This window comes from Neophocaena asiaeorientalis, unplaced genomic scaffold, assembly GCF_003031525.2.
Source record: "Neophocaena asiaeorientalis asiaeorientalis breed wild unplaced genomic scaffold, Neophocaena_asiaeorientalis_V1.1 scaffold745, whole genome shotgun sequence".
Taxonomy (NCBI): Eukaryota; Metazoa; Chordata; class Mammalia; order Artiodactyla; family Phocoenidae; genus Neophocaena; species Neophocaena asiaeorientalis.
In genome coordinates, this window is record NW_020175073.1 from 151,417 (window position 1) to 167,442 (window position 16,026).

General features: G+C 40.4%; 1 protein-coding gene across 1 annotated transcript in view; it reads right to left on the minus strand.

Annotated features, from left to right (window-relative positions):
* The window catches only part of KIAA1549 (KIAA1549 ortholog), an 86,768-nt gene that overhangs the window by 13,610 nt on the left and 57,132 nt on the right, over positions 1 to 16,026 (minus strand). Inside the window, exons 16-17 of the mRNA XM_024764066.1 lie at positions 6,708 to 6,754; positions 1,217 to 1,377 (exon numbers count right to left, since the gene is read on the minus strand). Coding sequence (XP_024619834.1) covers positions 1,217 to 1,377; positions 6,708 to 6,754 — 208 coding nt within the window. The remainder of the gene's footprint in view (positions 1 to 1,216; positions 1,378 to 6,707; positions 6,755 to 16,026) is intronic.

Genomic DNA, 16,026 nt, shown 5'->3' on the forward strand with positions numbered 1-16,026 from the left:
TCAAAAACCGACAAAAAAGATTGTTAAAATACTGGTATTTATAGCTCTTTTTCTAAAAAAGCAAAACTGAATATATGAAAAATTTTTAATCCCTAAATTTTAATTTTGGTCTGAAAAAAAATTCCCTGTATCTTTACACCGAATATACTAAATACAGTAGTTTTACAAGTAAACCACATTATGTGTAATGTTTCCCAAACAACTAGTAAAAATATATTTTAGAATCCTTTAAAAATAAAACATATTTTCTCTCCGGCTTCAAGAGCTCCAGGAATTGGGCACTTTATGTTCTTTCAAGAACATAAACTGAGAACTTTTATTTCCTATGTGGAGATAATCTGGTATAGATTTTATTTGACTTCCAACAGGTAATTAAAGCAAACCTAAATACTAGAAGTAAAGAAAAGCAGTGTGCAAAGACCTAAAAGTTTAGTAATGAATTAGAAGACAACGTCAGAAAATGTGACCTTTCACTGTTGAATTGCCAAGTAAAGGACTGCACTGGTTACTCACAAATGACACTAAGATTGTTCTTTTAATGAAGACATGAAAGAGGAGGTGGAAAAAAACCTAGAACAGTTCCATGTGGCCATCAGCTTCCCCAGGCCCTCCACTGCCGACTCTGCCCATGCGTGACAGCAGGGAAGGGACAGGCATAGAGGCATGGGATAATGACAAGGACACTTTAGAACAAGAAAAAGATGATTATTAATAAAGGTAGAAGGGAAAAAATGAGGGAGGTAAGGCTCAAGGAGAAAACAGTGGTTATAGCCTCCCAGAAATGACCAAATAAAACACAAATCTCCCTCTGGTCACTTTCCATCAACTTTTAGGTTGCTTATTACAAACTGGAAAAGTGCCTTCTTTAAAATAAACGCTTGTTTTCGTGCCATTGCAAGCACTCAGAAATAGGTCTTTCAGTTCACTGTAAGACTTCAGAAACGTTTTCCCTGGAAGAGGTGTGGGTGTGAATTCCATGTGAAGGGACTGTTTTCGAGACACTTACTCAGCAACAAATCAGAGGCCATCAGTCTTGGGATCTCAGCCACTCTCTCCTTTCCTACCTCCCTAGCCCTACATCTTTGACGGGATCCGAGGGGACGCGGCTCTTACCGGCGGAAGAGGCCAGTAACGGGATGCTGATGCTCTGGGAAGTCGAAAATGATCTCTGCAGAAGTTAGCTAAAAAGAAACGCAAGGTAAATAGCCACATGTACCTGTGGTGCCCCCGACAGGCCGAGGCCGGGCCACCGATGGCACCTCCTCAGAGTAGATCCCTCGGGCAGCACACGAGGTGGCTTCAGACGAGGCCTGGGGCTGCTGGGGCTCGGCAGGCAGCAGCTCCGCAGACTGCAGCAAACCGGGGCCAAAACCTGGTCTGAAAGCGAAGCGCACCCAAGCGTCAGGACCACACTTGCCCGACTCCGGCACTTTATTAGGTCCACCCTCAGCCCTTAAGGAAAAATAAGACCTATTTGTCTGTTGGCTTATTATCCATCTCCTCTCCCAGAACGCAGGCTCCCTGAGGGCAGGGACTCTACTTGCTCACTGACAAATCTCCAGTGCTGTGAAAAGTATATATACCCTCCAGTATACATGTTGGAACACAGCTGATGCTTGTCCAATCTGCTGGATGACTGAAGAAGTAATGCTCTAGTTTACAGACCCAAAGAGGGTGTGGCTCAAGCCCCGGGGCCCGGTCACCTCCAGCGCCCAACTAAAGGGGTGGTTCTCAACCTTGGCTGCATGGTAGCGTTACCTGGGGAGCCCATGCTGCACCCGAGACCAATGAAAACAGACTCTTTAGACGTGAGACCCAGACACTGGTAGTTTTTAAAACTCCATTTATGATCCTGAGCTTCATCAAGGCTAAAAACCAGTGCTCTAAAGCAGTGGTTCTCAAACTATTTAGTTCTAGGACCCGTTTGCACTCATAAAAATGAGGACTCCCAAGAGCTTTTGTTTATGCGTACCGTATCTATAGATAGTTTTCATGTTCAAAATTAAAACTGAAAAAATTAAAACTTCATTTAAAAATAACATTATTAAACCTATTACATGTCAACATTTTTTATAAAATTAACTATATTTTCCACCCCCCTCAAAAAAAATTAAATGAGAAGAATTCTACACTTAAAAAAAATGTCCTTAAGAGGAGACATCTAGATTCTCATAAACTTTGTATTCAATCAGTTGCCATCAGTTATTTTAAGAAAAAAAGCTCACCTCACATAAATATGTAGTTGGGAAAAGGAGGAAGATTTTAATAGCCTTTCCAGATAATATTCAAATAGTATTTCGGTTAAATATTCTTCTTTGAAACCACACCAGAACTCGACAATATTTCCTTAAGGGTGAGTGGCAATACAGACTCTGAAACGGTATTGATGAACTTTTCACCTCTGTTACATTAAAACCACTCGTCTTTCTTGCACTTTGAATAGACCTATGCATGGTTTTACGACACTGGTCATTTGAAAAATACTGGTTCAATGAGTTATGCAGACTTTTAGTTTACTGACACATTTTATTTTACAGTAACCCCAAATCACATTCATTAATATCGCCATTGAGCTCATCAGAGAAGGCTTTAAGTACTAGGGAGCTGTCAATTGCATGCTGGCAGACAAGGTTCCAAAATTCTAACTTTCACCTGAAAGCTCAATTTTATTATTGACAACAAATGCTGTCAGTTGTTTTCCTTGAAGTGACAGGTCCATTTTCGAGGCCAAACACCCAAGTCCGCTGGCTGTTTGTTCAAGCAAAAACACGGCACCAGTTAGTTCGATTCTCAACTCAAACAAGTGAACAAGTGTCTTTCTTCAAAAGGCCATATTCAGCAGAAGCGCTTTATATCTCCTCTTTTGTCACCCAGACTGTTAGAGACTCAAGGGTCTAGGTTTAAAAAAATTAATTTTTACTACTTCATCAATGACATACTAACATAAAACTGGCATTTAAAAAAAAGCTGTCGGGCTTCCCTGGTGGCGCAGTGGTTGAGAGTCCGCCTGCCGATGCGGGGGGACACGGGTTCGTGCCCCAGTCCGGGAAGATCCCACGTGCCACGGAGCGGCTGGGCCCGTGAGCCACGGCCGCTGAGCCTGTGCGACCGGAGCCTGTGCTCTGCAATGGGAGAGGCCACAGCAGTGAGAGGCCCGCGTACCGCAAAAAAAAAAAAAAAAAGTGTGTGATTGCCCAGCAGTGAAGAACACTGGAGCGACTCCTTCAACAGCTGGGTGCCACCATCTGGATTCATGCTAAGGCACCACAGTTTCACCCACCATTGCTTTCGTACCTTGGTGCAAGGGTCAACTGAATGAGAGAAGTCAGATAACAATATTATTATAAAAAATAGTTTTGACCTGACAGACCTCCCTGAACAGTTCTCAGGGACCTTCTAGGGATCTAAGAATCTCAAATTTAAGAATTAAAAAAGATGATAATTTAATTACAGTTTCTTGCAAATGACAGTTAACTAGTAATTAATAGATTATACCTGTTCGATGAGAAAGTACACCAACTTGCCCTTATTCTATACTGTGATTTCTGGAGTACAGCTCATAAACTGAAACTCAGGCTACCTATATTAATCTCTTTAAATAAATGCTGCTGTTTTAGATTGACCTCGGAAACAGATGTCTGACCTCTCTGGCCTTACATATCTAAGAGCTTAGCCAATGCACACTCCTTCTTCCAGATCTGTACACTGGAGCTCACCTAACCTAATCATAATCTCTGGACCATCCACCCAGGAACTATCTCTTGTCCTTTACTTATTTCTGCTTTACCCAGTCAATAAGCACCCTCCTGCCTACATTTGCATCCTTTTAATCCTAAATTGTGTGCTCAGATAGTTCAGTGCACTCCAAATACTCTAGAATCTTTTATCTTCGGTGACTGTAAAATTTATTATCCAAACCAGAACACTTTTGAGAGTGAAATTTATTAATAATTACGCTGAACAACAGCTGTAAATTAGGACTGAACTGGGCAAATCAGGTCACCTGGTCCCCCTATCATTAGCTTCTGCCCGGGATCACCTAATCTCCACCTGTTCCCTTTGTTGCTTTTGGACCACAAAGCACTGCCTTGGTGGGGGAGGAGGGTTGGGGAAAAATAAAAGAAACCCTGCTGAAAATGAGGGCAAATAAAAGAAAAATAAAGAAAAAGTGGGTTTCCCTGGTGGCGCAGTGGTTAAGAACCCGCCTGCCAATGCAGGGGATACGGCTTTGAGCCCTGGTCCAGGAAGATCCCACATGCCATGGAGCGGCTAATCCCGTGTGCCACAACTACTGAGCCTGGGCTCTAGAGTCCGCGAGCCACAACTACTGAGCCCACGTGCCACAACTACTGAAGCCTGTGCGTCTAGAGCCCGTGCTCCCCAACAAGAGAAGCCACCGCGGTGAGAAGCCACACACCGCAACAAAGAGTAGGCCCCGCTCGCCACAACTAGAGAAAGCCCGCACGCAGCAACAAAGACCCAATGCAACCAAAAATAAATAAATAATAAATAAATTTTTTTTAAAACCAAAAGTAAGGAGGAAACAGATAACATTCCTACTCCTGTGTGACTTCGATCATTAAAGGGATAGTTGAATATGATTTCTGAGACTAAATCTGTTTATCTATAATTCCTTCACTGAAATAAATCAACTGTCTATTCACATGTGGGTCTGAATTACCAACCCTCTCTTCTGTTCTAATGGTCTATTTGTCTTGCTTTATACCACACTCTTAATTCCTTGACAGTAATTTATAACATTTAGAACAATCCTAACATCTTATTCTTCTTTCTCAAAGTGTCTTGGCTGTTCTTGGCCCTTTGCATTTCCACATACATTTCAGAGTGAGTTTGTCAATTTCCATGTATTAAAAAACCCAACAAACTACTGGGATTGTGAATGGGACTGCAATAAATCTATAGATCACTGGGGGAGAATTGACATTTAAAAAATACTGAGTTGCACAATCCATGAATATCTTTCTTTAGAAGGCTTGAATATCTTCAGTTAGATTTATCCTGAGGTATTTTATATTTTTGAACGCTATTTTATATAGTATCTTTAAAATTGTTTATTTTCTGTAACTCCTCATAAACAGAACAGATTTTTGTACACTGGTCTTATAATGCTGTATACTGATCTCTGTAAACTTCGTATCCAGCTACCTTGTAATTTAACTATCTTGCTATTTAGCCATCTTGCTAAAGTCACTTACTTCTAACAATTCATGTGTTGACATTTTAGTTTTTTCTGCTACAAAATTATATCACCTGTGAATAATAACAGTATTATTTCTCTCTTTGAATTCCTTACTCCTTTTGTTTCTTTTTCTTGCCTTATTACACTGGCCAGGACCCCACAGGGCAATGCCAAATGGAAGTGATGCAAGCAGACCTCTTTGTCTCGCTCTTGCTCTCAAGAGGAAAGCGTTTAACATTTCACCATTAAGAAATATTTGCCAAGATACCTTTTTATCAGATTACTATCAGTCTGCTTCTATCCTGTGTTTGCTAAGATTTTTACCATGTATGGATGCTGAACTTTATCAAATGTTCTATCTATTGAAATGAGAACATTTTTCTCCTTTATTCACTGCAAAGTGGAGAATTACAATGATTTTTAAAAATTTTAAACTACTCTTGCACTGCTGGAAAAAAATCCAATTTGATTATGATATGATGGATATCCTATTGATTATACTGCTGGATATACTTGCTAATATATAGTTTCAAAATTTTGGCATCTATGTTCAGGAGTGAAACTGGCCCTTAATGTTTCCTTTCTTGCAATGTCCTTGTCCTTCTTGTCTTTGGTATCAAAGTTATGCTGGTCTCATAAAACGAGTTGAGGAGTGTTTTCTCTTTTTTCTGTCCTTTAGAAGAGTTTGTATGACATTGGTATCTTTTATTCCTTCAGTGTTTGGTAGAATTCACTGTTGAAGCCACCTGGCCCTGAAGTTTCCTTTGTGGGAAGAGTTTTAATAATGACTTTAATCTCAATAGTTATAGGACTATTCAGGTTTTCTCTTTCTAGGAATTTTTCAAAGAACTAACTTTCAGCTTTGTTGGTCTTCTCTAGTATGGTATTTGTTTTCTACTTCATTAATTTCTATTCTTATTTTTATTAGTTCCTTCATTCTACTTCCCTAGGTTTATTAGGTCTTTTTTTTAACATTGAGACAGACACTTAGATTATTGATTTTCAGCCATTTTTCTTTTCAAATATATTTTGAGTCTTTCAAGGCATCAAAGTGCCCCACTAACATGGCTTTACATGTACCACACAACTTTCGATATGGTGCATTTTTAAGCAAGCCTCACGAGTCCGTCAAAAGTTTTGCTCAGCTTCTCAGTCACCTCCTCTGGAATCAGCAGGTATCCGTGGGAGAAAGGCAGGGCTCATCTCTCTGGATTTGCTGGATCTTGGCCCCATACTGCTTCACTGCCCTGTTAGACACGTGGTTTTCTGTTTTTATTTTTAAATCTTGTCTAGCTTTTCCAGTTATCATCAGCAAATTATCTAGTCTGTCACTACTGGAAGCAGGACTTAAATTCCAACTTTTTTCCCCCTCTTCTGGTTAGATCAAGATAACACACAACTCAAGAGTTTTTCATCTGCTCACATTAGCTAAAAGAAACAAATCTGCAAAATTTAAGGAACAGCATATGTGAGAAAGTCCTGATACATTTTCTCCTAAAAACCTTACCTTGGTAATGGGCCTGATGGGGGAGCCATTCCATAGTCTTCATATCTCTGGAAGAAATTCAAAAGAAGATGAAGATTAACATTCAATACTTATTATAAAGTGACAACAGCAAACTTACAAATTTAGATTTGCAGGATCAACTTCCAAGAGAATTATTTTCTCATAAAAAGTTAGCATGCTATCAGGGCATTCTGCCATCAAGTAATGCTAGAAGTTTCAGTTTGGGGAACTGGGCTAACAAACACACAACTAGTTTCTAGACCTTTCTTTCTTTTGTGAAAATATTAATAACAGACAGGGTTTCTGCACCTGCGCTTCTCTGTAGGCTTATCCTCTACAAACCTGTATCTTCTGCTAAAAAGGTGGTCCTTAAATGGCCACATTTAGTACAAATGACTATCAACATGGGCCACAATGGTCACCAGATCTAGTGGGTGCCCAACAGCAATTCAAATACACTCAAGAAACTAAACAATGCAAATGCTGTACCATGTTGTAAAATGCTATAAAAAGAGAAAGAATATAAAGAGAACCATAAGTTAGACCCTAAAAGGTGAAGTGAACACCTTCAGTTTCTGACAGTTTTCTAGTACCAAGGAGGCCCAGCCAATACTCCCTGCCCTTAAATTCCATAAGGTGTCCGTGTATCCTTCAATCAACTCTTTTTACTTGAACTAACTTGCACTAACCAAGTGCTCTTTGACTGAAACAAGATGGCACCAGAATTTATTTTTTTTTTTGGCTGCGTTGGGTCTTCGTTGTTGTGCACAGGCTTTCTCTAGTTACGGCGAGCAGGGGCTACTCTTCGTTGCGGTGCTCGGACTTCTCACTGCGGTGGCTTCTCTTGCTGCAGAGCATAGGCTCTAGGCATGCAGGCTTCAGTAGTTGTAGCACATGGGCTCAGTAGTTGTGGCACGTGGGCCCTAGGGCACACGGGCTTCAGCAGTTGTGGCATGGGGGCTCAGTAGCTGTGGCTCTTGGGCTCTAGAGCATAGGCTCAGTATGTGGCACCTGGGCTTCATTGTTCCGTGGCATGTGGGATCTTCCCCGACCAGGGATCGAACCCGTGTCCCCTGCATTGGCAGGCAGATTCTTAACCACTGTGCCACCAAGGAAGTCTCCCAGATTTAAAGAAACCTAGACCTATGTTGCATTCCTCTTGAAATCAACATATCTTAACCCTAGCATACGTGGGACTCGGATTTTAACACTTCTTTTCAACAACTATAAATCATTATTTTGGAATCAGGTATTTTAGCAGGACAGTAACTCTGGACAGCATCCATCGAACTCCAGTCAGTTTAAACCAATAGGTTGTCCAGGATCAGGCGCTCCAAGTTAAGTTAGTAAGTCAGCCTTGCTTCTGGACCTGCTCTAATATTAGATCTTTATTTTTCTAAGCTGCCATTTACTGAATTATTATTTTGTTATACACTGTATGAACACTAACTCAGGCCCACAGCAACACAAAAAAGTGCTCACTATTTCTGTTTACAGATGAAACCAACATACAAGGAAGTTAAACAATTTCCCCCTAATTTATCTTTCTGGCATGCTTTTAACCACTGGGCTGCACCACCCATAATTCCTAAAACCAGACTTTCCCTCCTGAATAAATCGCTACTTTGCGGGGTTTGGTGCGGGGGGGAAGTAGGAGCTTTGGAGTCAGACACACTGACGGAACTACTCCACTTCTCTTGGTATATTTCCTTAGGCCAAGAAGTACAGAACAATCTCTGTACCTCACAGAGTTCTGAAGGGATTATTAGACATGAAACTGTGCTCAAATTACTTCACCTCTGACCCTCACTGCTTCCCTTCCCTTGGCAAAGGGACGGAGATTAGAACTCTGTAGAGTTCCACAACTGAGGTAAAAAAGCCAAAGGGGATTATGGAAGAAGAGAGAAATAGGACGAAAAGGAGAGTCAATTCCTTTTCCAAATAATTAAACAGAAATCTGAGACTGGATAAAGATTATTTACAGTGGCCCTTGTGCTTTCAGCACAGTTTGGACTTTTTAAACATAGTCACATGCAAAATAAAACCAAAAACAAGGATCACGGCTTAACAGTTTACCTATCAGGATTTCAAAAGATCTAATAAGTGATAAACTAAAAGAAAATCAATGCAAAGTAGCTATCTCCTCTTTAACTGTTTTATTATTGTAGCGCTACGCATTTCCAATCTATTGTAGTCAGAAAAAGGATACTAGGGCTTCCCTGGTGGCGCAGTGGTTGAGCGTCCACCTGCCGATGCAGGGGACACGGGTCGTGCCCCGGTCCGGGAGGATCCCACATGCCGTGGAGCGGCTGGGGTCGTGAGCCATGGCCACTGAGCCTGCGCATCCGGAGCCTATGCTCCACAACGGGAGACGCCACAACAGTGAAAGGCCCGTGTACTGCAAAAAAAAGGATACTATTTTTCTAGAGACTACATGCCCCCAGTGAAAAGGTTGTAAAAGAAATCGCAGACAGACGGCAGGCACTTCCTTTAAGTGGGTCACACGTGTAAAAAAGTTTGGAGGACAAAAGAGAACTTTAAGGTTTCAATCAGCTAGGCGAATAAAAATTCCTTTTTAATGCATCCTTTCTTTCTATACAGTATAAAACAAGCCAAGAGAGCAAGAAAGGCAAGTGGTGAGTGGAGTCTGGAGGGGCCTGAGGTAAAGCAACCAGACGGTAAGGTCTGCTCGTACAATATCTTAGCTCAGGTATTCACACCTGCTACTTAGAGGACAACTCCACGGAGGTTAACTTTACTCAGGGAAGCAGAAATACCACCTATTAAGTGGCCTGACTCACCAACGTATAACTAACATCTTTACGCTGGCAAAAAAAGAAATAAAAATGTCATCAGATGGTAAATAAAGGTTCATTGGGTAACCGAAGGCACCCTGACATCCACATTCCCGTGGTTTTTCACCACAGTCAGCAGGAGCAAATAAATGGTGATCAGGTTCCTCCTGCCAGCAAACAGTAACTTTACAACCAATTTATAAACACGGTGAAGTTACATTAGAGATGCCCAAATACAACCAATGATTCTGATTTTCCACTAGATTAAGTTGCTACCACTCCCATCAAAATATGAAGGGTAACACCAAAAGTTCACATCCAAACCACTCGATAGGAGTATTTATAAAAATCTTGCCATGGGTCTGCATTCCTGGTTAAGATGGAGGCGTGAGGCATTATCACGGAATCGTTCATCTGCAACACGCATGAACAATGAGGAAAGAATAAAAATAGTAACACAGATCTGTCAAAAATTACGGCTCCATTGATCAGCAGAAACCAAGCATCCACTTGATCAGCAGAAGCCAAGCAAGTAAATAAGTGGGTAAAATATGCCCTAAACTGAGAAAAGCAGGGGCCAAGGGGGGAAAGAAAGACTCTGGTAGCACAATGCGGCCCCTAACTTAACAAGAATAGCCATTCCTCTTTCTAACTTCAAAGATACGGTAATAAAACAACACAACGGGAGACCGCAGAACTATGGAAATAATGTGAGGACCAAAATAATGCCAGTATGACTTTAAGAAATCAACTAATGGGGAAAAGAATAGATACGGTTTAAAAGCAAATCAATGCCACAGAGAAAAGGCCCACGATACCCATAACTGAAGGCAGAGAAAACAGAACAAAGTAGCTAAAGCAACTAAGAGATAAATGATAGATACAGAAAAGAGACCAAGATGAGCCAACATAAAAATAATTGGTACCTTCAAGTCCAATAAATAGAACAGAGTAAGACAATTATTTCAGAAATAAAATAAAAGAAAGTTTCCCTGAGGTGAATGAAAGAACTGAATCCAAAGATAAAATGGACGTTGGTTATTAAGGGCAGAAAATGATTCAGAAAAAGTGGTTGAATGCCAAGAACTATTTACGCTTCCTAGAGGATATGACATATACATCTTCTATCAGAAAGGGATAAATTAAGATGGCCACAAATTTCTGCGCTGAACAATTCAAGGAGCAAAGAGAAGCAACATGTAGATGCCAGCAGCGAACAAGTTCAGATCGGGAAGTGAGATGAGAGCTCTCCTTTTGGAAAAACGCGACTAAGCAAAAAGGCTCCTGGAAGGTCTCCCTCTTCACTCCAAGTCCCCCTGTCACCCATAGGATGCATCTACTGTGTTAGCCTCTCAGCTTCTTGGTCTGCTCAACACCAATAAACGGCCTTTTACTTGTCAGCCACCACCCTGACATCCTACTTTCAAGACCACAGGCAGGGATATGATTAGGAAATCTTCCAATAATCTTGGTGAGAGATGATGATGGCTCCAACCAGTGTAATGCAGTGAGTAGATTTGAGAGGAAGAATCTACAAAGCTCCAGCATGTTTAATTGCCCACCACTTTCCCTTTCAGTGTATCATCTATCATCACTTCAAATGCACCCTCTGATTCACACATCTCTTCCCAGTTGTCCTTTCATCACATATGCTTGATAAAGCCCCAGCTCCAGATCAATCCAACTGCCTGTTTTCTCCTTGTCTACACCTGGGTATCTGAACGCTGATAAACAAAACTACAGAACTTTAATTTGTGCCACTATAATTTCACAATCGGCAGTCTGAACAGCGGTCTCAATGCTAAGTCATTACTCCCACGTCCCTAATCTCTCATTCTCCACAATAAGTATTTCAAGTTTCTACTCTCCCTCAACCCTCTTGCCTTGCCTTGCCACGCCACACTTGTCTCATTCTCAATAGATGACTCTGCTTTCTCTACTATGAGAACAGAAACCATGACATGGGTGGTCCTGCAATGTACTGCCACCCAACTACAGACCGGATTGTACTTGCACCCAATTCTTTCTCCCTCCCATTAAACTGGAAGAAATATATCCCTTCATTTCTAAAGATAATTCCTCCACCAGTACTCTGGATCCCCTTTCCTGTATCAGTAAGCTCTGCTCCTACACTGGCTCAGTGCCGTCAGCAATTAAACATGCTGAAGCCATGTTGACTCTTCCTCTCTTGCACTGTGACAAACCACTCTCCAGGGTAAAATGAGAGCAATCTTTCCAAAAGGCACACCTAATGATGTCTCCAGCCTGCTCAAAACCCTTCAGGATCCAGGCACTGCCCTCAGGATGAGGTCTAGGCTCCTAACCTCTCCGCTTCTTCCTTTCCCTCTCCTCCCCCACATCTCACCACTTTTACTTCCCACTTCCCATTAGATCCCCAGAACTAATTTCAAGGGTTGACTGCATCCCTGCTATCAATTACTGAAAGAGGAGTGTTGAAATCTCTGACCAGAATTGTAGATTTGTTTATACATGCATGCAGTTCTGTCAGTTTTTGCTTCACGTATTTTGAAGCTCTATTACTAGGCACATAAACATTTAAGATTTTTATGACTTTTTTGTTTTGTTTTGTTTAAAAAGATCCATTTATTCTAAAATTCTTTTTATTTATACTTTTTAAAAAACATCTTTATTGGAGTATAATTACTTTACAATGTTGTGTTAGTTTCTGCTGTATAACAAAGTGAATCAGCTATATGTACACATATATCCCATATCCCCTCCCTCTTGCATCTCCCTCCCACCCTCCCTATCCCACCCCTCTAGGTGGTCACAAACCACGTAGCTGATCTCCCTATGCTATGCAGCTGCTTCCCACTAGCCATCACTTTTACACTTGGTAGTATATATATATCAATGTTATTCTCTTACTTTGTCCCAGCTTACCCTTCCCCCTCCCCATGTCCACTTCGAAGATTTTTATGATTTCTTGATGAACTGGCCACTTTATTATTATGAAATAATCCTCTTTATCCTTGTTAATATTCTTTACTATGAGAACTATTTTGGCTAATATTAGTATAGCCACTCCAGGTTTTCTGATTAGCGTTAGCAATGGTATATCCTTCTTCATACTTTTTTTTTTTTGCGGCACGTGGGCCTCTCACTGTTGTGGCTTCTCCCGTTGCGGAGCACAGGCTCCGGACGCGCAGGCTCAGCGGCCATGGCTCACGGGCCCAGCCGCTCCGTGGTATGTGGGATCTTCCCGGACCGGGGCACGAACCCGTGTCCTCTGCATCGGCAGGCGGACTCTCAACCACTGCGCCACCAGGGAAGCCCCTTCTTCATACTTTTAACCTACTCGTGCCTTCATATTTAATGTGGGTGTCTTGTAAGCAGCGGATAAGTGGATCTTGCTTTTTATCCAATCTGACAATATCTGCCCTTTAATAGGGATATTAAACTGTTCACATTTAATATGATTACCGACAGGTCTGGATTTAAATCTACCATCTTGGTATCTGCTTTGTATTTGTCCCATCTGTTCCTTGTTCCCCTTTTCCTCTATTTCCACCTTCTTTTGGACTACCTTTTTATTATTTCATTTTTACTCCTTTGTTGGCTTATTAGCTACAATTATTATTTTTTTTTTTTTTAGTGGTTGCTTTAGGGTATATGTTATATATTTTTCACTTATCACAGTCTACCTTCAAGTGCTATTATTCCACTTTGCGCATGGTGTAAGAACATTAAAACATTCCCCTTCTACTTCTCCCCATCTGGTCTGGGTGCTATAGTTTTCATACATTTTACTTCTACCCCACAATACTTTGTTACTACTTTGCTTTAAACAGTCAATTACCTTTTTAAAAGATTTAAATAATGAAGAAAAAAGTTTCCTATAATTACCCACATATTTACATTTCTAGTGCTTTTCATTCATTTATGAAGATCCAGATGTTTATCTGGTATCATTTTACTTCTGCCTAAAGGACTTTCTGTAACATTGCTTGTAAAGCAGGTCTGCCAGTGATGCATTCTTTCAGCTTTTGTGTGTCCGAAAAAGGTTTTATTTCACCTTAGTTTTTGAAAGAGGTCTTCACTGGATATAGAATTCTAGGTTGACAGTTTTTTCTTTCAGTTCTTTAAATATTTGTTCCACTGTTTTCTGGACAATGAGAATTCTGCTGTCATCCTTACTTTTGTTCCACTGTATGTTATCTGCCCTTTTTCTCTGGATAATTTAAAGATCTTTATCACTTATTTTAAGCAATTTCATCGTATTTTTGGTATAGTTTTCCTCATATTTCTTGTGCATATGGTTCATCAAATTTGTGGATCTGCAGATTTACAGTTTCAATCAAATTCAGAAAAAATTATTCCTTTATTTTTTTCTGACACCCTCTCTGCTCCTTCAGGAACTCCAATTACATGTATATTAGTCTACTTAAAGTTGTCCCACCGCTCACTAATGAGCTTTTCATCTTTTAGTCTAATATTTACTCTCTTTGTTTCATGTTGGATAGTCTTTATTACTATGCATTCAAGCTTACTGATCTTTTCTTCTGCAAATCTAATCTGCCATTTATCCCATCCAGTATGTATTTTTCATCTCAGACATTATAGTTTTCATTTCAAAATTTGATTTGTATCCTTTAATATTTTCAATGCTTCTAATTAATATGTTCACTCTTTCCTCTAGTTTCTTGAACATACAGAGCTCCATTATAATTCTTTTAATATCTTTGTCTACTAATGCTACCATCTATGCCATTTTTTTTGCTTCTCTGCTGTCTGGTTAGTTTGATTGGATGCCAGACTTTGAGTATTAAGTTGACCTTGCTGGATACTGTATAGTTTTGGTTTTCTTTATAAATATTCTTGAGCTTTGTTCAGGTTCAGGTCTTACTTTTTTCTGTGTTAGGTAGAATGAGAGCAGCTCTGAGTACTCTAATCGAGGCTCCATGAATTATGAGGTCTTTCACACTGGTACAAAAGAAACTGTATTAGTCATCTCAGGCTGCCATAACAAAATATCACAGATTGGGTGGCTTAAACAACAGAAATTTACTTTTTCACAGTTCTGGAGGCTGGAAAATCCACAATCAAGTTTCCAGCAGGGTTCAGTTGTTGGTGAGCGTTCTCTTCCTGGTTTGTGGACAGCTGCCTTCTTGTGTCCTCACATGGTGGAGAGAGAGCTCTGGCGTCTCTTGCTCTTCTTCTAAGGGCATCAGTTCTATCAGATCAGGGTTCCAACCTTATGACCTCATTTAAACTTAATTTCCTCCTTCAGGACTCTATCTCCAATATATTCGCATGGGGGTTTAGGCTTCAACATACAAACTTGGGGGGAATACAATTCAGTCCACAGCAGGAACATATTCCCACGCTTATGTGAGCTCTGAGGATTGTTTCCGCTTATCTTCTGGGGGTAGTTCTGTACTTAAAACTGGTCAGTACTCAAATGAAGATTCCATGCAGCTCTCTGGAATTATCTCTCTGTGCATCTCTGCTTTCCTGCACTGTCTATTGTGAACTCTAGCTGCCTTTTCCTCCCCAGACGCTCAACTCTGTTTTCTCAACTCAGGGAGACCACTGAGCTCTGCCTGGGGTCTTCCGCCCTGCACCGTAGCTAGAAACTCTCTCAAGACAGTTGGGGTGACTGTAGGGTTCTACTCATCTCTAATGTCCAATGTTGTGAAAACCCATATATTTTGTTCAGTTACTTTAGTTGTTTCTGGAGAGAAGGTAAATCTAGATCCTTTCCTCCATCTTGTCCAGAAGAGAGAGTCTGTACCAGACACTTTCACTTCTGTGTCTCTGATAGCTTCCCCACTACCTGAAATATTCTTCTTTAATTGATAACCACTAATTACCCTCAGACTTCCACTTAGATTTCATTTTGTCTATAAAATCCTTCCCAAGCACTTTCAGTCAAGTGCTCCCCCCACATACTTTCCTCTTGCCATGACACCTGCCACACGGTGCTGTACTAAGTTACTGCTTCAACTGTCCACATACCTGCACTGGGACGTAAGAGCTGGAGCTGTGCATCATGCACCTCTGTATCCCGAGCACCCAGAACGTGGCAGGTGCTCCATAAATATATTTGAATGAATAAACAAATGAGAGAAGCTTAAACAGACAGCAGCTATAGTCAAATTCATTTTATCACCGAGTTGTGTTCTGTATCATCCATTTCCTTAAAGATTATAAACTACCAGTTACAATTATATACCAACTGTAATTATGAAGTAGTTTAATATTTATTGTTGAAACAATCTATATTTTTATATTTAAAACAACAATGACTAGATTGAATATTTTTCCCCTGCATGGTAGCCGTTATCTATACCTCAGGCCCACCATGTCTTGAAGGAAACAATCTATTGAGAAGAGCATACTTTCAAAATTCATACCAATTTCAGAGATGAAAATTCTTTTAACATATGTTTATTACCACCCAATTTAACCTTAATATGGTTAACAAAATTAGAGGAACCCTGTATAAACACTCCTTGAAGAAGAAATTTAAATTGTAACCTATTAACATCTTTCCAGAGTCA